Here is a 19,583-nt window from a genome sequence, read left to right on the forward strand (position 1 = left end):
GTAGTGCGTCAAGCTGTACAGCAGAAGTGTGTAGATGCTGTAGGTAGGTTGTGCTCTTCCAGATACTTCACCCCGTTACTGGGAGGCTGAGAGCCATGTTACAGGGGCTCTGCAACTAACTGTGCAGATCAGAGGCTGGTGGGGAGGATTGCTTGGATAATGAGGGCGGCTGTAGATCTTCCTCACTAAACTTCTAACAGATTTGAAGTTGCCTCCTTGTGGAAACATTTTGTGATATATATGAATAAATTAATATAACACACTTCTTTGTAACTTCGTCTTTTATGTTTACTTTGTGATTTCTTTGTTAGTAAGCACTATTCTAAACCATAATGTGAGCAGGAGGGTGAAGCTTGGATTGGAAGGCTTCTGAAAACTGTTCATGTGTCAGTGGAGGTGCTGCTCAGCTCTTTTTCAGAGAGCAACTTAAAGGATTTGTATATCTGACTTCATACTGTTGAGATGTGTTTGTCCAGTAATTATAATTTGTTAAAATGCATTATTCTATAGCATCAGTTCCAATAGACCTGTTACAGTGCTTCACACATTGCCAATAAAGATAGACTGCTAGGATTGCACAGCGACAGACAGGAATTGGTATGCAAGGGATGATATTGAAATAAGGCTCATCATTATTTGTGCCCCTTTAATGGCATACAGAGAATGCAGTGCAGGCTGTTTTGGAAGGCTTGAAATGCTCAGGCTTTTAACGTCATTGATTTTCTTCAGTAATGCTAATGTTATTATTCATCTAGAAATAAGGAAGATCCACTATACTTCACTCAAATTGTTTCTGTACCTAATCAGGATTTTAATCAACATGATTATCTGATGTGTAGGTTAAACAAGTCATTTTGTACATAAAAAATAAACAACTACAAATACCTGCCTCTTCTGCTTTCCTTTGGAAATGTAGATAATCTAAAAGCAAGTAGTGGACATCCACAGAAGCTTTGCAAAAGCAGAGAAGGGTAGCATTATTTTGCTTCAGGAGTTATCTCTGTGAATTCAGGCAGCATTGTGCTCTAGTTCTATGAACTTCAGGCTATGCTCGCGGATAACTGTATTTGCTGCAGTTTTATCAGTGGGTCTGATTGGTCTGCGAAGCCTCCAGCAAAAAAGTATTGTGATTCAAATGTATTTGCTACCTGCAGTTCACCTGGCTGACTTTGTCAATTGCAATCTCAGCGCTGATCCTGCTGTCCAGATATTCACAAAAATACGAGCCTTCATCACAGTCTTATATGGTGAATAAGACTAGGTGTCAGTCAGCTCTGATGCCAGTACCTTTCAAAGATACATTATAGATGTTTGTTTGAAAAGGACATACTGCCTGAATGCTGAGTATGTTACTGTTAGAAAAATGATTCCAAAGCACAGTTTAGACCATTGAAAAGTCTCCGGCAATTAATTGAATATTTCCTTTCCACTTGGTTTAAAAAGGTCAGCTCATCTTTGTGCCAGTTTTTAGATCTTTCCACCATTATGCTTTAATTTCCTAGACAGAGTGCCAAACATTTGGAAATGCAGTTTCCAGATCTGCATCTTGTGGATATCAAATGTGAGCATGCAATGGAGTGATAAGTTAATAAACAGAAGTCATTCATATTTTGTAGGGCAGATATTGGCAGATCATTAGTAAACTGCGAGTGGCTGCCATTGCATTGTGTGTGCATGAGTACTTCCACAAAAGATTGTAAGCATTTATAGGTGATTCAGCCTTATGCCCAGCAGAAATGTATTCTAGGAAGAGTGCTAGAAATTAAAAGTAATTGAGGTTCCAATACATGACAACAACAACAATTTGACTTCCCTCTTTGTGGCGATCTCCTGCTTGTAAATTGCCAGGAGCAGTATTCTTTACATGCTTATTCCAGCTGAAGGATTTGCAAAGGTAACTAATTCCATCCTCTGATTCACTTCTTAAAAATGTGTTTTTTATTTTCCCTTCCAAAAATATAACCTGAATTCTTTTAATTTGTCATGGTGTTTATTCTGGGGGTTCGTAAAATCATGAGCAGTACTATCAGAACTGTCATGAGCATTCCTTCTTGTACTGTTTGTAACACATTCCTGTTTTGAAGCTTCGTATATTTCTGAAGGGGTATTAAAGTCTGCTAAAATTGTCTCTGACGTGCTTGGAAATTGCGTGTAAGATGCATAAAATAGTTTCTTTATGCTGCATGTATGTCTGTGCATGTGTGAAGATGTTTGTGCACATAGAACAATGACAAAGTATGCAAGTTGCATTTACATTTTTTAATTAATTGAGATTATCTATTTGATACATACATGTGTATCTGTGCAATCTCTAGCATCCTTCCTCTCAACTTAAACGTGTCTTATTAGCAATTCATTGTATAAAAGAAGACTAAACACTAAGCAATTCTAATTTGCCTTCAGAACAATGACAACAACATACTTAGAGAATTACTTTCTGTATTTGGTCACAGCAGGTTTTTTTTTTTTCTTCTTTTTCTTTTTTGGTTTACTGCCTACCATGCAATGACAAAGGTTTATTTTCCCTTTGTTCTTTTCAGAGTGCTGCAGCAGCTCCCAGTCCAGTGCTAGGAAACATTCCCCCGGGAGATGGCATGCCAGTAGGTCCTGTACCACCGGGTTTTTTTCAGGTATTCAGAAAAATTATAATTACAGGAATTTTAGGATAGAAAATCCTTCATAATAATGATTTAAAAGTCTTTAGAAAAGTCCTGCTTGTAAACTGTGTCTCACTATATGGTGCAATACTTGAGAGTTTTTCTTTAACAAAAGTAAATAGGTAAAAAGGAAGGGCTCTCTTTGACTGACAAGTATTCTATTACTAAAATAGTACAAAACATCTAATTTCAGAATTTCGAGGATAAGAAATGGTACCCATGTGTGAGTGAAGAATGAAATTGCTTGGATATGATTTTATGACAGTTTATTATGATAAAGTATTACAATTGCATTAGAATTTTTTCACCCACTTTTAGCTCTATGATAAACCTATAGACCAGATTTGAAGATGTTCAACTTTCAATGGGAATTAGACCCAGACAATTAGGAATATCTCTCTGAACATCCCTCTGCATTGAAAATCTCAACATTAAAGCCTGAAAAACAAGCCACGGATTTATACTGAATGTCACCTCTAGTAAATTTTGTCATAAATGTGTTGAAACACCCACTTAATGCATTGGGCAGTAATGATACAGAATGTGATGATGGGCAAAATGGCAGCTTCTGGTGCATGGCCAACCTGACAGCTGTGGTCTGAGGTTGGACAGCTTGCATCTCCTCAGCAAAGTTTAGTTGTTTCTCTCCTAACTGGCAAACTGTGGCCTTGGATCTGTAGCAGCAAATGCTGACGCTTAAAAAGTTCATTAATAACAGAGGTTTCCACCTCACAAACTTCATCTTATGATGGGAGGGAACAATCCAGATTTCCGTCATTGTGGTGTGGGGAGAAAATCGAGATAGTAATCTTATGTTCAATTGAGAGCTGGTGTTGAAATCCAGGTGGAGACAAGTGTCTCATGCCTTCTCCCCAGAGACGTGTAGTCATTTCATCTGGGCGAAGAAAAAGAAGAGATGTTTTACTTAGCAGCTTCCTATTATTTTGGCTACATGGTGATTGTACAGAAAACTGGGGGGGATATCAGCCCAAAGTATACTTTGTTGTTTGGCCTGTATGTGAGTTGCAACATTATTTATATGGTGCTCCATTTCCCATAGTCAAAGAAAGAAAAAATGTTTTATGTGGTGTTGATATTTATCTAAAGAGACCCTGAACATGGCATGAAAATGTTGCTCCCTTGATCAATTTAAAAAAAAAAAAAAAAGGTATGATTTTCCATACATGCATGAAAGGGCATGTGTAAGTAAAGTACAAAATATTTTACTGTTGCCAGTGACAAAATCCTCAGGAGCTGGCAGAAGTGATTGTTTTGTTTCAGGTTTTTCTGTACTAAACAACTGGTCAGGTACAGTCTTCTAAACAGATTTTTTTTTTTTCTAGTTTGTATATTTATATAAATATTTCACTTTTTCTTACTTCAATCACCCACTCCAGACATAACGCCGAAAGAATTGAAGCCTAGTGTTTTTTTTCTTTTACTCTTTCAGAAAATAAATTTAGTAGACAAAAAGGCACAGATGTGACAAATATATGAAAAATAGAGGACAGAATAACAGTTTAAAAACTTTTGCAGGAGAAGGGCATGGGATTTTGCTTTGCATTAGATGAGCATGAAAATACATCTATCCATTGTAGATCTTTAAAGATATAAGAAAGATAGAAAATTAAGTACTGGTAAACTTTTTCTCATGTCAGTATTGTATGTTCAGTCCAAAATGGCTCTGAGGGACATGTTTTAGTGATAGGACTCCTTAAGTCAGGTCAGTGTTTAGATTTAATGATCTTGAAAGTCTTTTCCAACCTATATGCTTTCATGATTCTGTGATTATTTGAGATGCTTGCAGCCTTTTTGCAAGGCCTGGGATTAAAAGTAAACAGAGGAAAATCCATTTGCAATGTAACACAGTTTGCGACATTAATCAGAGCTATAGTAACTCAGCAGACATCTGCTGACTCCTGCAAGGGATGTTCCAAGGGCTGATCTGCACAGTCCAGTTTGGGGTCTTCCTGATAGCATTGTACACCTCTTTCTGGAACTGCTAAATCTTTGTCATCATGTGTCTCTGTAATATGCCATACTAAAGACTAATTCTTTAATGTCGTAGTTGTTAGTGATCTACTTGCCTTTACTGAATGGCCCAGTTAACAAATCAAGCATTTTCCCAGAAACTTCTCATTTTCATGTAGTCATCTGCTTATGACTGTATATAAAGAAATAGCATTAATGTGGGAGCAATCCCAACAAACAGAGCCAGGCCAAAATGAGGTCAGTTACATAAAGGTGTGCTGAAGCACTAAGGTGTGTATAAAGCAAATATGTAAGACAGACCACAAGTGTTGTGGGCTTGGAGGGAGTGTAGTCAAGAAGCAGCTAGTATCTGGTTGTAGTTCCTCTGAGAGCTGAATGTTACCAATGTCAATTTATATGAGGACAGGAGAATATATTGGCAGACAGCAGTGAATATGAACTTAAAGAAATGGAGGAACATCACCATCTGTTGCTGTAAAAAGCAGGTGAAAAAGCCAGTGAAAGAAACTCCTGGTCAAAACTTTGTATTGTTTCATAGTTGTCTTCTCCCTAGTACATCTTTAAACAGAAAATCAATCTCTATATATGCTTCTGCAGTTTCACTTGTCCTTACACATCGTATGAATAAATGAAATCACAGAAAACATGTTCATCTATCTTTGAATACTGGCAAACTGCAGTCCTTTTTCTATGAACTGCTCATCTTCTGTCAAGGAATTTGCGCCCAGACCTGCAACTCACTCCTGGATTGTGAAAGTGAAGAGTTTGAGTTTTTTTGAATATCAGAAGATTATAGAAACAGCAGAAGAATGGTACTTCTGTCTGTATTTAGTTCACTAAGAGTTTGCACTGCAAAAATATTGTAACAACTCAACTTTCTGCAGTCTAAGCTATCTGGAAGACCATTCAGATAAAAGTTGCCTTTCATTACTTTAGTGGAAAACATTTTATTTTTCCTGATCTAAAGCTGTCCACAGCTACTGCCTTCCAGCTATGCTTGGCTAGCTCAGGTTTGCTGGATGTCTTCAAGTCAATTCATTTCTCATCAGTAGTGGAGCTCTATTTCCATGTGCAGCATGAAATGCTGGCTGGGGTATAAGCAGAATGATACTCTTGATTCAGTTCTTCCCATGAGAGGTTGGGCAAGGTGGCATTTGGGATGATAGGAGCCAGGAAACTTTATCCAAGCTCCTACTTCACTGCTGGCCACTAACATTACTTCTGTATCTCTTTAAAGAAGACAGTAATCTAGTACAATGGCATGGCATGTGGAAGTAGGTCAATATGGGAGCAGAGTCATTTTCAAACAGAAAAGCCACTAAAAACTCTGCTCTCTAAAAGTAAGGTTTTCATGTGTGTATAGGCCACTGCTGCTGACATTACTCAGCAGTCTGTAATTTTATGCCTGAACTGTAGAGTGGAGTTCTGAAGAAAGAAGCTGAATCTGCATTGTGCTTCTGTGTTTGCATTTTTTGTATTTTCAATTCAGGTGACAGAGTTGAGCACTACAGTGCTGAAAGCATTACAGTGATACAGTGGAAGAAAGATAGTAGTTATGTACAGCTATTAGCATCGACTATACTTCATCTTTTTAAGTGTGGTTTAAAATGTCAAAAATAAGTTTGGAAAGTCAAGAAAACACATTTATGTGGATCGAGGATGTGATTCAATTTCACCTATTGGTAGGCATGTATTTTAATGTAACATTTAATATCATAGGTTTGTATTTTTTCATCCAGGTGTCCTCATCTTCCTTCAGCTCCTAAAGTAGGTGATATTCTGGAAATAAATAGGGATTTTACAGTACTGAATTTCCTGCTGCTTCATTATCAGCAAAACTGAATATGTGGTGCTACAGGAAGACAGAAGAAAAGATTTTGTGATGTAAAACTCAAATCCCAATTAAAAGAACCTAAAGAGATTTTGGAGTTGACTTTAATCAGGCTGAAATAAAGGGAATTTAGATTAAATGAAGTTCAGTAAGTGGGATGTCAGGAGGATCAGCACTTCTGGTAAGTTGCTTTCTTAAATGTGGGGCCTCAGAGGAGAAGTCAGAGTGCTAGATTTGATGTTAAAATAACCGTGCAAATCACTCTTACGGTATCCTCATTTTCCTGGGTAGCAATGTTTCATGTGTTTCCATCTATAAGAATGGGAGAAAATTCTTTTAAAACATTATGAATTCCTTAGGCAATAGAAAAATGTCTTATACTAAATAACTAGATGACCGCACAAGTGTCTGAAATTCTCAAGCTACAGTCCAAGTTCCAGAAATGAGTCAACAATTCACCAATTTTCCTCTCAATACTATGTCCTGAATTTGGAGATAAGGTGTGAGCAGAACAGTGAGCTACTATGTTAAAAACATAAAATAATTCTGCATATTTTCCTGCCATTTTACAGCATCAGAGTTAGTCTTCCATGAGCTTCTTCATATGGCCGTCCACAGAGATCAACATGACCCACTTTTTATGCTTTTTTCTTTTTGAGTCCTATCTGAAAGTGAATTAGTAGGACTTCTACTGGACTAGGATTATTTATACTATTATTTACCTTCAGATCTGGCCATTTGAGAAGACATATAACATCAGCAAATTTTACACAAGTTGTCACTTAAAATGAGTAAATTAATCCACTTGTGATCCAGAAGGATTAGGTAATAGAATTCAAAGATTAAATGATTTTAATATTTGGTCTTACTTACATTTTCTGTTTTGGGGTCCACATTTTTCAGAAGAGATAGTCCCATGCAGTGCAGTTGATTTTGAAAGTTGTATTGGGTAGAGGTGCAGTACCTCTGTTACAAATAATCCGCTTTCATCAGTGTGTATACAAATGCCACAGGACAGTTTTGGAGCTTGTGTTCAGCAGAATATTTTAATTTTTGAACAGCATGTAAAGTGTTGGTTCTGTGTGATTTTATGTGCCATTTAGTTACTTACTAAGTTCTAAAGCAGGTTAACACAGGGAGGTGATTGTCCCTTTCTACTCTGCTCTTGTGAGGCCCCATCTGGAGCACTGTGTCCAGGTCTGGAGCCCCCAGTACAAGAAAGACAGGGAGCTGTTGGAGAGGGTCCAGAGGAGAGCCACAAAGATGATCAGGGCACTGGAGCACCTCCCCTATGAAGACAGGCTGAGGGAGCTGGGCTTGTTCAGCATGGAGAAGAGAAGGCTGCAGGGTGACCTCATTGCAGCCTTTCAGTACCTAAAGGGAGCCTACAAACAGGAGGGGAATCAACTCTTTGAAAGGGTTGATAACAGCAGGACAAGGGGAAATGGTTTTAAGTTGAGGGAGTGGAGATTTAGGTTGGATGTCAGGGGGAAATTCTTTACAGAGAGAGTGGTGAGGTGCTGGAACAGGCTGCCCAGAGAGGTTGTGGATGCCCCGTCCCTGGAGGTGTTCAAGGCCAGGTTGGATGGGGCCCTGGGCAGCCTGGTCTGGTATCAAATGTGGAGGTTGGCAGCCCTGCCTGTGACAGGGGGGTTGGAGATTCATGATCCTTGAGGTCCCTTCCAACCCTGGCCATTCTGTGATTCTGTGAAATGCAGAGTTCTAGGTTCTAATCCAATGTATTTCATGAAATTACTGTCACTGCTTAAAGATCTGACCCAGGTTGCTTATTCTTGCGCTCCACTAATGAAAAATATTTAAATGCATATTTAATTAAACACCAGTTATCTTCACTTCTTTTGCTACATGGCTGATCAATAGTTCACCATGCCTGCATCCATGCAAAGAACATTGTTTTTGTTTTAATGGCACTCATCCATAAAGCTACATTGAGTTTGTACTTCACTCATCTGAGAGACATGGCTGAATAAATAACTAAAATGCCAGCTGAGAAATGTAGGAAATAGATTGTTTGATAATTCACAGTTCACTTTTAAAATTTGATAGTTTTAAAGAAGTTAAAGAATTTTACCACTGACTAGAACTTCTTTATGTAAGTTTTTTTCTAATGCATTACTTCTTTGCATCCATAAAACTTATTTCCACTGCACATACGTCTGAAGGAATTGTCATGTAGTTTGCTTCATTTGCCAATTTTTTGATCATCAGATATACTTGGATAGGAATGGGAAGAATGTGTCGACACCATGTTTGACAAACAAATGTTACATATTACTCTTATATAAAAGAAAAAAACACCAGAAACCCAACCCACTGAAGTAATGTAGGGCTGTCGTGCCATCTAGTGGCAGTTGTTCATCCTCATTTTATCTTAATACATGTCCTAAAATGTTATTTTTAGCCTTGTTTTGCTTTGGTAGAGCTGACCTAATGCTTTTGGAGAGCATGTTACAGTAGGGCACATGAGCATAAGAACTTTTCCATTTCTCTTTCTGACTTGCATTATTATTTGCTGTCTAAAAATGAGTTTAATGAGTTTAAATGAAATGTAAGTAGTGAAAATAACAGCAAAAAAAATTGTTGTCTTGAAAGTGGATAACACACACTTCTTCACTTTTTAAAATATAAATAATTAATTATGTATATGAAAAGATAAAATGTTTGTTTGGCTTTTTTTAAACCTTCGTGTAAGGCTGTAAAACATCTGCTCCTTCTTAAAAATTGGTGGCCAGTGAGGTCTCCTGTATTCAGCTGAATACAGACGGTTCTGACTGAAAGGCAGCTGGGAGCTCTGACTATCTCCTTACAAGTTCTCTCAGTCCTTGCAGACACTTAGCACGTGTTATCTGCCTGGGGTCTGCTGGGTACATTGTCCTCTGTACTGGCCAAACAGGCATATGCATATCCTCCCAGACTGCTAATTTGGGTGTGCATCCAGCAGCAAGGAAGATGAGGAAGGAGAAATTCTCCAGTGTGCCTTCAAAGCCACACTGGAGTGGCTCAGTTGTTTCTGTGAATTGTTCACCAGTGGGTCATTGCTTTTGCAAGGAATAAAGATTCCAGATTTGTGCTGCTCAATTACGTGGTGAGAGCTAAAACATACAGATGCCTCTCAGACTGATCAGGTCTTTAAAGAGCATCTACATGGATTTTAAAATGTCCTATTTCTCTTTAAATCCCACTGTTTCAGCTATTGCCTTCTCCCTAGTCCTCGTATAATTTCCTAATTTTGCAGGGACTACCATGTTTTTATCCCCCCCTCTCTGAATTTTCCTTTGGACAGCCTCGCTTACTTAACATCCTACTTAGACACTTATCTTTCACTGCTGGTCCTCATGTTTTCCCCACTTTTTTGGCATTGCCTGTCTTTCTGAGAGCAATTATAAGCTTGTTCACATACAGCAACTTATGGATGGTAGTTCAGAATCTTGTGTTCTCCTCAGTGCCAAATCTGCAGCCTGCCCTCTATTGGCTTCTGGTGAAAGACCGAGCCAGTCAGCTTTTCCGTATTTCTCCATTCTGATTTTCTGCTTCCTGGTAAATGGCATAAATGAAGCTATATATGACACACGCAGACCTTTATTTTTGCTTAGTAAAGCAAGAAGCTATTTGTTATTAAGACTGCAGAAAGAAACCGAAAGTTTCTAAGCCTGTGAAGCATTTTGTAATGGAAATGTACACACGATTATAAATGAACTTTATTGTGACTAAAGTTAGCTCTGTTTGCTGCATGTTCATACCCCACCTCAATTCCATTGGAACAAGTGAGACAACTGCAGGTGAAGAAATGAAAAGTTAAAGCATCATCCCTGAGAAGGGCAGATAGAGTGAGGTGTGGAAAGTGACATGGACTACAAAACCTTACTGCAAGCCAATGGCTCATCTTCAGAGCTGCAAATATAGTTTGTGAGTAAGGCTAGTAGGCTTGCTAGGCCTTGACAAGCTTTGAAAATAGGAAAGCACGTTTTTAAGGGATTTTTTTTTCTATGCGTCTATATAAATGAAGTTAGTGAAAAAAGATTTCTTGTATCTTCAATCTGGGTTGTTTGTAAATGCATCCACCCACGTCACTGCATGAAATTTATGACTATGACTGCTTCATTGCGGAATAGGAGTATGTGCATTTTTGCCCTTGCCAGTATCACATTACATCTTAAAATATTTTAAAAATTAATTTGACCTCTTAGACTATGTGGGAGGGGATTAGCGTCTAAGAAGGTCTCAGGGTAGTTCATATGTGTTCCTTTTTTTTCACTTGCTTTCTCTGTGTCATAGAAAGAAAGCCAACTTCTAAAAAGATAAAGGTGTCTAACATCTGCTGGTTTTGATAATTCCATCCTGCAGTTGTGGTAATGGTTTTGCTGCTTGTAACTGCTAGAACAAATTAAACCTGCTCAGCTTGAGTAGCTAAATAAGCTTTGAGCCCACACTTCCCCTCTTCCCCATCCACACACATAGTTCAAGCAGACCCAGTGCTAGCCATGGATTAGGGAGGGAAGGGAGAGAGTTAGGTGTAAGTTATTTTCTTGGAGGTCTGCTCTGGACTTCCAGCATCTTGATCTTGAACATTCATGTTCCCTATTCTCAAAGTGTCATAAATGAAAGTGTGCTGGCCATCTATCCAAACTGATGCTCTATTTGCTGCTGGAAGTGTATGAAAAGGGGAGGGCTTCACATTTATGTGTTGTGCATCTTCCTGCTGAGGTTGTTCAGTTCTGCTTGTCACTCCTTGTATGAGCTAAAAATGCCTGGGTTTAGACCAAAGTTCTTAGAGGAAGGTAATGCATTTAGCTTCAAAACAGTGTATTTACAATGGAATAACAATGGGAGTAATAAACTCTCCTTGTCATTTTCAAAACTGTTCTAAAAAGTTGATTGTAATTCATAGTTAGGGGTGACAAGCAGGCTCACTGAACATAAGCGAAATCTCAAACTTTGTGAGTGGTGTGGATGTCTGAATTGTAAAAGCAACGCTTATTTGTTTTAAAAAGGTGATAGTTGGCCTGTCAGTTTCAGCTTGAATCAGATTCAAAATACTTTATTTTTGTAGTATTTTTATTTAATAAAAACTGAAGTAAAAACTGTTAAACATGGTTTAAAATGCAAATGACAACCATCTTAAAAGATTCATTTCTTTGTAATTTTCCTTTATATATCATATGCATAATTTATTTCCTTTCTCACTCACTTGTTCAGTCTTTGTGAGCAAAAAATGATTGTATTCTTCACAAAGTGAGGCAGATGTATTAAGAGTACATTTCCTGAAGATCATCCATCTGTCATCAAAATGAGTGTTATTTATTTTCTCAGTAACTTCTGGGGGAATAGCCTGGCTAGGAAGCAGGTCCTGCTATTCAGATCATAGAGAAATATTTGGCTAACAACAAAAGGATTTTTTCTTTTTTTTGAGGTTTTGATTCTCTTTTTTCTATGTAGACTATGCAAATTATATATATTCAAAGTATTGCAGTATTCTTTCATATGGTGGAATGAGTCCTGTACTTCTTTGCTGGGAATGACGCATTCATTTTGTTTGAAATGCAAGTATTGTTCTGGTTATGGCTTTTAGAAACTTAAATGTGGAAACATAGAGGTCTTATCGTTGCCATTTGTAGGTTGTCGGACTATGTCATGCTGCTCTTAGAAAACCATAAACATGGGAAGGATTTTTACGGGGATCTTTATCTGATGTATATAGAAGAACTTGGCCATGAAAATGATTTTCAACATCAGAAAATGCCTGCATCTTTTGCTGTCTTCATCCTGTCTTTTGCTGAGGTTATACAGTTTTATCTGAAGTAGAGTAGATTAAAAAAATTTCTTTGATTTATACTTGTAGTGTACAAGATATGCAGTGTGTAACCCAAATTTAAGCTCTAAAATACTTTAGTAGAATAAAAAGACCTCTCACACTGTGTCAGCCTCTTGGGGGGCAAAGGAGGACGAGAGGGTTTGTGAAAATTAACAGCAAAATGCAATTTAATAGAAAAATAATTTCTGTTAAGAACCGAATGATAACTTGTCTGAGTTTCTTAGAGGATCAGTTAACATGTTTATGCTTATCAGCAGGCTGTGCCAGCACAAGAGTGTCATTTTAAGGGCTAATTTAGTAATAGTCCTAGTTGGAATTAAAATGTGTTAATTGTGAGTGTCTTATACGCTATGGTGACTGTGATTGCCAATGAGGAGATCCACAAAAAATGCAAAGGAAACTAAATTAAAATATACAAATTGGAAAGTAACTTGGATACATTCCATTCATACGTACTTAATGGTTTATCACTATATTCTTTAAACACAAAACCATGTATTTTATAACAGAAACCATTACACCAGTGGAAGTTGTAAAGTACTGCTAACCAACTTATTCTACAAAATATGGGAATCCTAAGAAGATACATTAAAATGTTACTTCCTAATCATTCTTCTGTACCAACAGTATAATTTAAAAAGTAATCAGAATCATCTAGTCTGATTTGATACTATTTAGACTATAAATAGTTAAATGATACCAGTCATTTTCAACAGAAATGAAATTTGGCAAAAAAAAGAAAAAAAGAGTATGAATCCTATTTTTAGGGACACAATATATAATTTGGTAGTTGATTCTTTTTTTCTTTTTTCTTTCTTTATTTTTTTAATGGAGGAGCAGAGAACAAAGATTTGGAACTTCAACTTACTTGGAAAGAAATTTGGTCTTTATGAGAATTGATACCTAATTTATAATCATGATGCCAGTAATTTGAACCCTCTTAGTATACCTGCTCTTCAAGTGTAGAAGTGCAGTTAATTTAAAATAATTCATCAGAGCATGGGCACAAAGGCTGTGGTTCCGTTTCAGCTTCCAGTGATAAGTACCATTTAGAGTTTGTGCTGATTACAGTGACTGAGTTATGCAAACTAATTAAATAATTTCTGTCCTTTTTATACCAAGTGCTAAAAACTGTGTTTCACCTTGTATTTCTAGTGTGCTCTTCTTGCCCTAACCTGGCATTCTCTAGTTGGGAATATCAGCAGCTTCTTGGGATGCTGAGACTCACAATCTAAGGAAACTCTACTAAGTTTGGTGGCGCAGATAAAGAAATGGCATGCTAATAAGAAGTTTTTGTTCGCTTTTGGTAGTGTGCATGTAAGAGGTGGCCTTGGCAAGCCTTGCAGAGGTCTGCCTTCAGGTCTTGATGCAGGCAGAACCCATCCTTCTGCTCTCCTAAGCCACAAGTGCAGCAAGAGCAGGGAACAGACATCCTCTTCCAGATCTGGGTGTAGCTGTGGTTAGAAACATATTCTCTCCTTCCCACCGTCCATTAGCAACCTGCTGGGGCTGATGGAAGAGGAAAGGCCTATGACTGCAGCCTGTTGCAGGCCCAGCCAACGAAGCAGATGCTGCTCATGTGGGAGCTGGTCAGACCTGGCTGGCATGGTGCTAAAAGTACCCAAGAATCATGAAAACCTCCCTGTTAATTAGGTCTCTGTAGGGATACTCATTCATCACTCACCTTGTCCACACCATGCTGTCATTGAGAGGGAAGAGCATGGCCAAGTAACATCTTCAGTGTCTTGAGCACTGAGTGCATACAGTGCATCCCATTCCTGATGTCTTGCTCAGCAGCGTGAACCAGTCAGCCTCAGAGAGGTAACTGAGATAACTGAGGCTGGTTTCGCTACTCCTCCTCTGGTTAAACTGCTGCTCCTCTTCCTCTGGTTGACTTAAATGCATTTAATTGAAATGGGTGGGTGATGTACCCTGAAAATATACCTCCTATCCTACTTTGACCAGACATCTGCATATTTTTCATGTTGAAACAAACGTTTTCATACACCAAGTAAGGGAGATGTTAATGTGAATCTACAGGAGTGTTGTTATCTTATGCTAGTCTAATTTAAAAAGTGATGGTTTTCTTTTTCATGCCATGTAGACAAATTTGTCTTGTTCAGGCACTGCTCTTTCCATTTTACTCTCCTCAGAAAAACAGCCCTTGTCTTCTTTGCTGTCATTTTGCTCCTTGGTATTTTTACTGTTAGCTGATGCACACAACCCCATCATTGCCTAGGAACTGCAGTAATTCTTTTCAAACTACATTTACTTGTTTTGCCTCGTGTACATTTGTTTGTCACACAAAATTGTACTGTGTAGTATTACAAGGTGTGGGATATCATGTAATATTGGAATACGTATAGTTATAATAATACCTACAGTACATTCAACCTCATTAAGCAACGAATATGAACTGAAATATAAGCAATATTGAGGTTACATGTGGATTCTTCAGTAATTTGTAATTTATGTGAAACAGCACACAATTTTGATAGTTTAGCCATGTTGGGAAGGGAGGTAAATTTAAAAAAAAAGTAAATTTATTGAAACCTGTGCTGCTTGTTGAGGTTTTATCTTTTAACTTTGTTTATTCCACTAGTCTTAGGTACAAGTAAACTGAAGTGCATCATATCGTAAAGTCACCTAAACAATGAAAGAAAACAAGAAAAAAAAAATTGTGTAAGTGGCATAGAAACATGCTAGCTTCCATGCTCTTATGTCATCAGCTTCCCTGTGGACATTTTTTAATGAAATCATTTATCCCAAACATCAGAACAAGAATGTGGACCATGAGAACTACTGACTGAAGCTTCAAGATTAGTTAACTTCCCTGCTGGACGTCTGTTGATTCTCTTGTGTTTTACAAGATCTTTACATTGTACACATACACTTATGCACACTCAAGTTAAAAAATATTGTTCTCTCTTCTTTGTTAGCATTTCTTCAATTTGATGAATGTATGTCCTGTGGTGATTGAATGAAAAGTTTCTCCTACCGCATTTTATTTTTCATTCAGTTTAGTAGAATTTTCTTTTTCTATGCCTTTGGTCTCAGTTACTAGACAATAGCCTGTAAAGTGGTATTGTGGTACCAAATTAATAAATTTTATATCTGAATGCAGTACTTACAATATGCTGGTGTTTGCAGATGTGTTCAGTAAGCTGATTTCTGAAAACATTTGCCTTACTTTTCTGGTGTTATTATAACTTGTGTGACACATTTCCAATGCTGGTGGCACCTCCATCAAGGGCTGTCATCTCAGTTGTGACTTAGATCAGACATACCTGCCTAGCATTTTATTTTCTTCATATTGTTTTGGATTGGGCTGGGCTGTTTTTGTTATTGTTGTTGCTGTTGCTTTTCTTATTGCTGAAGGTGTGTGCCAGTTCCTGAAGTGTTTGAGAAGTTAATTGTAGCTTTGGATAATGTGTGAAGGCATTGTTTGTAGCTCCTTGTACTCAGTGTAATATCTCTGTTGTGGATTCAAGAGGCTTGAAGGCTGCACTAGTTACTGGAAACAATTGAGCCATTCCAGAATCTGGAAACTACTGTTGAATTGAACCGCTCTGGTAATATCCTTTTTCCCCAGGCAGATCAGCTTCTTAAGAGGTTGTATGTTCTAATACATTGCTCAAGGTTTTTCTTATATTACATAAGATCTGGCTGTGAGATTCTTCATGTTTCTGCATCCTTCTGCATCGGGAGGGCTCTAGTAGGTAATGTCTTTTGGCCCTTCCTCCCATGAGGTAGGAAGCTAGAGAAGCTAAAGTTAGTGCAGTATAAATTGTATTTATCTTCAAAAGGCAAGCATCACATTGACCAATTTAAATCTGTGTTTTCAAATCAGTGCACATGTGTTAGGCTCATTACCTATATATATGGATATATGTGGTGCAACATCTTTGAGGGAAGAGAATCAGAGCTGGCAAAAAAAGAGGATGCTGCTAACTTTGAGAAACAAAGTCCAGTGTTGTATCTCCATAAACCATGGTAAAGAGGTCTGAACAATAAAGAATAAAACAAGATAAGAGACTAAATGTCAATTGTTTCTCCTAATTACAAAAAATGTAGCAAAACATTACGTATGACAGAAAATGTCTGCTACTTGATTTCTTGTCTTTCAGAATGTTTTAGTGACGTCTTGCACGTGTCAGACTTAAAAAAAATTGCTCCTAATGTAGTGAATAGCTATTTATCTTTAATTATTTTTCCATAAAGCGTTTGGCAGAATTTCTTTCATGTCTTGATATGTCTTAGTAGAACTCTTTATTGGCAAACATAACATTAATTATGGAGTGGACAAAGATTAACAGCTAATACAAAAATTAGTTTATTTTTTCTTTTGGTGAATTTTCTAATTTTTCTGGTAGCTTTTAATAATAAATGCTCATCTGAAGCAGTGCAAGATATTTTAGAATTGTCTTTGACATTAATATTTCATCATTTTCTTCAATCTTACATGATACTTCTTTGGCACTTACATTCACCAAAATGTTATTTGTACTTACCAGTTTTTTATGTATTTCCATGCCCATGGAATATAATGTTCTTTGTGCACAGTGTTCATATCCATGAAAAATCAAGGACTGTAAAAATTGTCTGAAATTTCATTGCTCTTTTTAGATTCAGATACTTAAAGAATGGGAGAAGGTTTAAACATTTCCACAAATATACTTAAGAGAAATACATAGATGCATTAATATTTACAGCAAATAAAAGTTCCTGTAAGACAGAATTGTATCAAAGAGGCTTCTATGGGTATTCATTACATTATGTCAGAGAAAAATCTTATGTGTAATCTGTGTGATTTTTATTAAATAGACTTGTGACGTATGTGTGCAGACTAACTCAAATATCTGAAATATCATAGAATCAAATGAATCACAGAATCACAAGGTTGGAAATGACCTACAAGATCATCCAGTCCAACCGTCTCCTCATCACCACTGCCACCACAAGCACCAAACCACATCTCGCAGCTCCTCATCCAGACGCCCCTTGAACACTGCCAGGGACAGCAATTCCACCACCTCCCTGGGCAGCCATTCCAGTGCCTGACCACTCTCTGAGAGACAAAGTTCTTCCTCATGTCCAACCTAAACCTCCTCTGGTACAACTTGCAGCCATTATCCCGTGTCCTGCTCGTTGCCTGGGAGAAGAGGCCAAATTGCTCTTCACCACAGCCTCCCTTCAGGAAGTTGTAGAGTGCAGTGAGGTCTCCCTTGAGCCTCCTCTTCTCCACACTGAACAATCCCAGCTCCCTCAGCCGCTCCTCATAAGATTTGTGCTCCAGACCCCTCACCAGTTTCGTTGCCCTTCTCTGGACACGTTGTAGTGAGGAGCCCAAAACTGAACACAGTACTCGAGGTGCGGCCTCACCAGTGCTGAGTAGAGGGGGATGATCACCTCCCTGCTCCTCTGGCCACGCTGTTTCTAATGCAGGATGCCGTTGGCCTTTGCCACCTGGGCACACTGCTGGCTCATGTTCAGCCCAGCACCAACGAACACCCCCAGGTCCTTCTCTTCTCCCCACTCATCCAGCCACTCATCCCCAAGCCTATAACGCTGCATGGGGTTGTTGTGCCCAAAGTGCAGGACCCAGCACTTGGCCTTGTTGAACCTCATCCCATTCACTTCAGCCCAGCAGTTCAGCCTGTCTAAATCCCACTGAAGGGCCGCCCTACCCTCAGGCAGATCGACACCACCTCCCAACTTGGTGTCCTCTGCAAACTTCCTGAGGGTGCACTCAATCCCTTCATTTAGGTCATCAATAAAGATATTAAACAAGATGGGCCCCAGTACCGACCCCCAAGTGGGGGTCCCTGATACTGAGGTCAGGCTGACAGGCCTGTAGTTCCCCAGATCCTCCTTACAGCCCTTCTTGTAGATGGGAGTCACATCAGCAAGCCTCCAATCCTCTGGGACCTCTCCAGATAACCAGGAGTGCTGATAGATGGCTGAGAGCGGCTCGGCAATCACCCCCACCAGCTCCCTCAGCACCCAAGGATGCAGCCCATCCAGTCCCATGGTCTCGTGACAGTCCAGATGGAGGAGAAGCTCTCTGACTGTCTCCACTGGAATTGCTGGGGATATATTCTGAGCAGCGTCCCAGACTTCCAGATCAGGGTGTAAAATGTCCAGAGGATAACTGGTCTGGCTATTAAAGGCAGATGTAAAGAAGGCATTGAGGACCTCAGCCTTCTGCTTGTGTTCAGTGGCCACATTCCCTGCTGCATCAAGTATAGGATGAAAATTATCCTCGGTTCTTTTTTGCCATTGATATATTTATAAAAGGATGTTTTATCTGAAACAGCTTCTGACCTCAGATGCAGCAATCCACAATATGAGGATTCTAATTGTCATGCATTAGTGACAGTGTGAGTCATATTGTACAAAGTAAAGTTTTGACTTAACATCTGTTTTAGCACATTATAAAATGTAGATTCTATATAAAAAATGATTTTCTTAGATATTTGTATACAGTGAACAGGAAAGTAAACCTGTTGGTAAGACAGGGGACGTGCAGGTGTTCCTCCTGCCTTAAAGGAAATCAGGAAGAGAGAAGTTGTTCTGTGACTAACAAATACAGTATTATGCACTAATATTGATCATGTGATTTTACTTTGTATGGTTGACATGCGAGATGTTCCTGATTACCATTTTACAAATATTAATAAACTGTAAATGAAGTATCATTCTTTGAATATACAGAGTGAGCAAAATGTGACACAGTCACTAAAATTGCTTTATGCCACGGAATTGGTTCACCTGTAAGGAAATTGTTGAAATTCTAATTTCATCACACACTTTCTGTTTTTCAAGGATCCTTGTGTTTACAGCCTTCACTACAAGCAGAGCTGTTTTTTCTGTTTGTTTCCCATTGTGGAATCCCACCGTCAGATGGAGTGAACAAAGAAACCTTCTCTTTAGCATATTTCAAGTGTCTTTTATTAATGCAAACTTTACAACTGTTGTTTAAGCTTTCTTCTCTAATTGGTAAACTATCTGTATTTAAAATCACTTTCTGGTGTCTATTTCAAGCCTGTTTATGTAGGTTATTAGGATTTTCATCAGATCCCAACATGAAAGTTCAGTTGACGTTTTTCCTACAGGTCATAAGAAAAATACCATTGCTAATTATTAGCAACAATTACAACTGTTCTGCTAGTCTTGCTACTGTTATTGCATTCATTAGTGATAGTGGTGATCACTAGCATTGTATTTTATAATGCAGCACAGCTGATGACAGCTCAAACATGCCATTCAT

At 38.3% G+C, this 19,583-nt stretch overlaps 1 protein-coding gene across 6 annotated transcripts in view; it reads left to right on the forward strand.

Annotated features, from left to right (window-relative positions):
• The window catches only part of SSBP2 (single stranded DNA binding protein 2), a 157,781-nt gene that overhangs the window by 101,769 nt on the left and 36,429 nt on the right, over positions 1–19,583 (forward strand). For 4 of the 6 annotated variants that reach the window (XM_048930472.1, XM_048930470.1, XM_048930473.1 and 1 more), the window contains exon 5: positions 2,541–2,630. The exons of the other annotated variants lie outside the window; for them this stretch is intronic. In XM_048930472.1, coding sequence (XP_048786429.1) covers positions 2,541–2,630 — 90 coding nt within the window. The remainder of the gene's footprint in view (positions 1–2,540; positions 2,631–19,583) is intronic. 6 annotated transcript variants of the gene reach the window in all.

The sequence above is a fragment of the Lagopus muta genome, chromosome Z (genome assembly GCF_023343835.1).
Source record: "Lagopus muta isolate bLagMut1 chromosome Z, bLagMut1 primary, whole genome shotgun sequence".
NCBI classification, from domain to species: Eukaryota; Metazoa; Chordata; class Aves; order Galliformes; family Phasianidae; genus Lagopus; species Lagopus muta.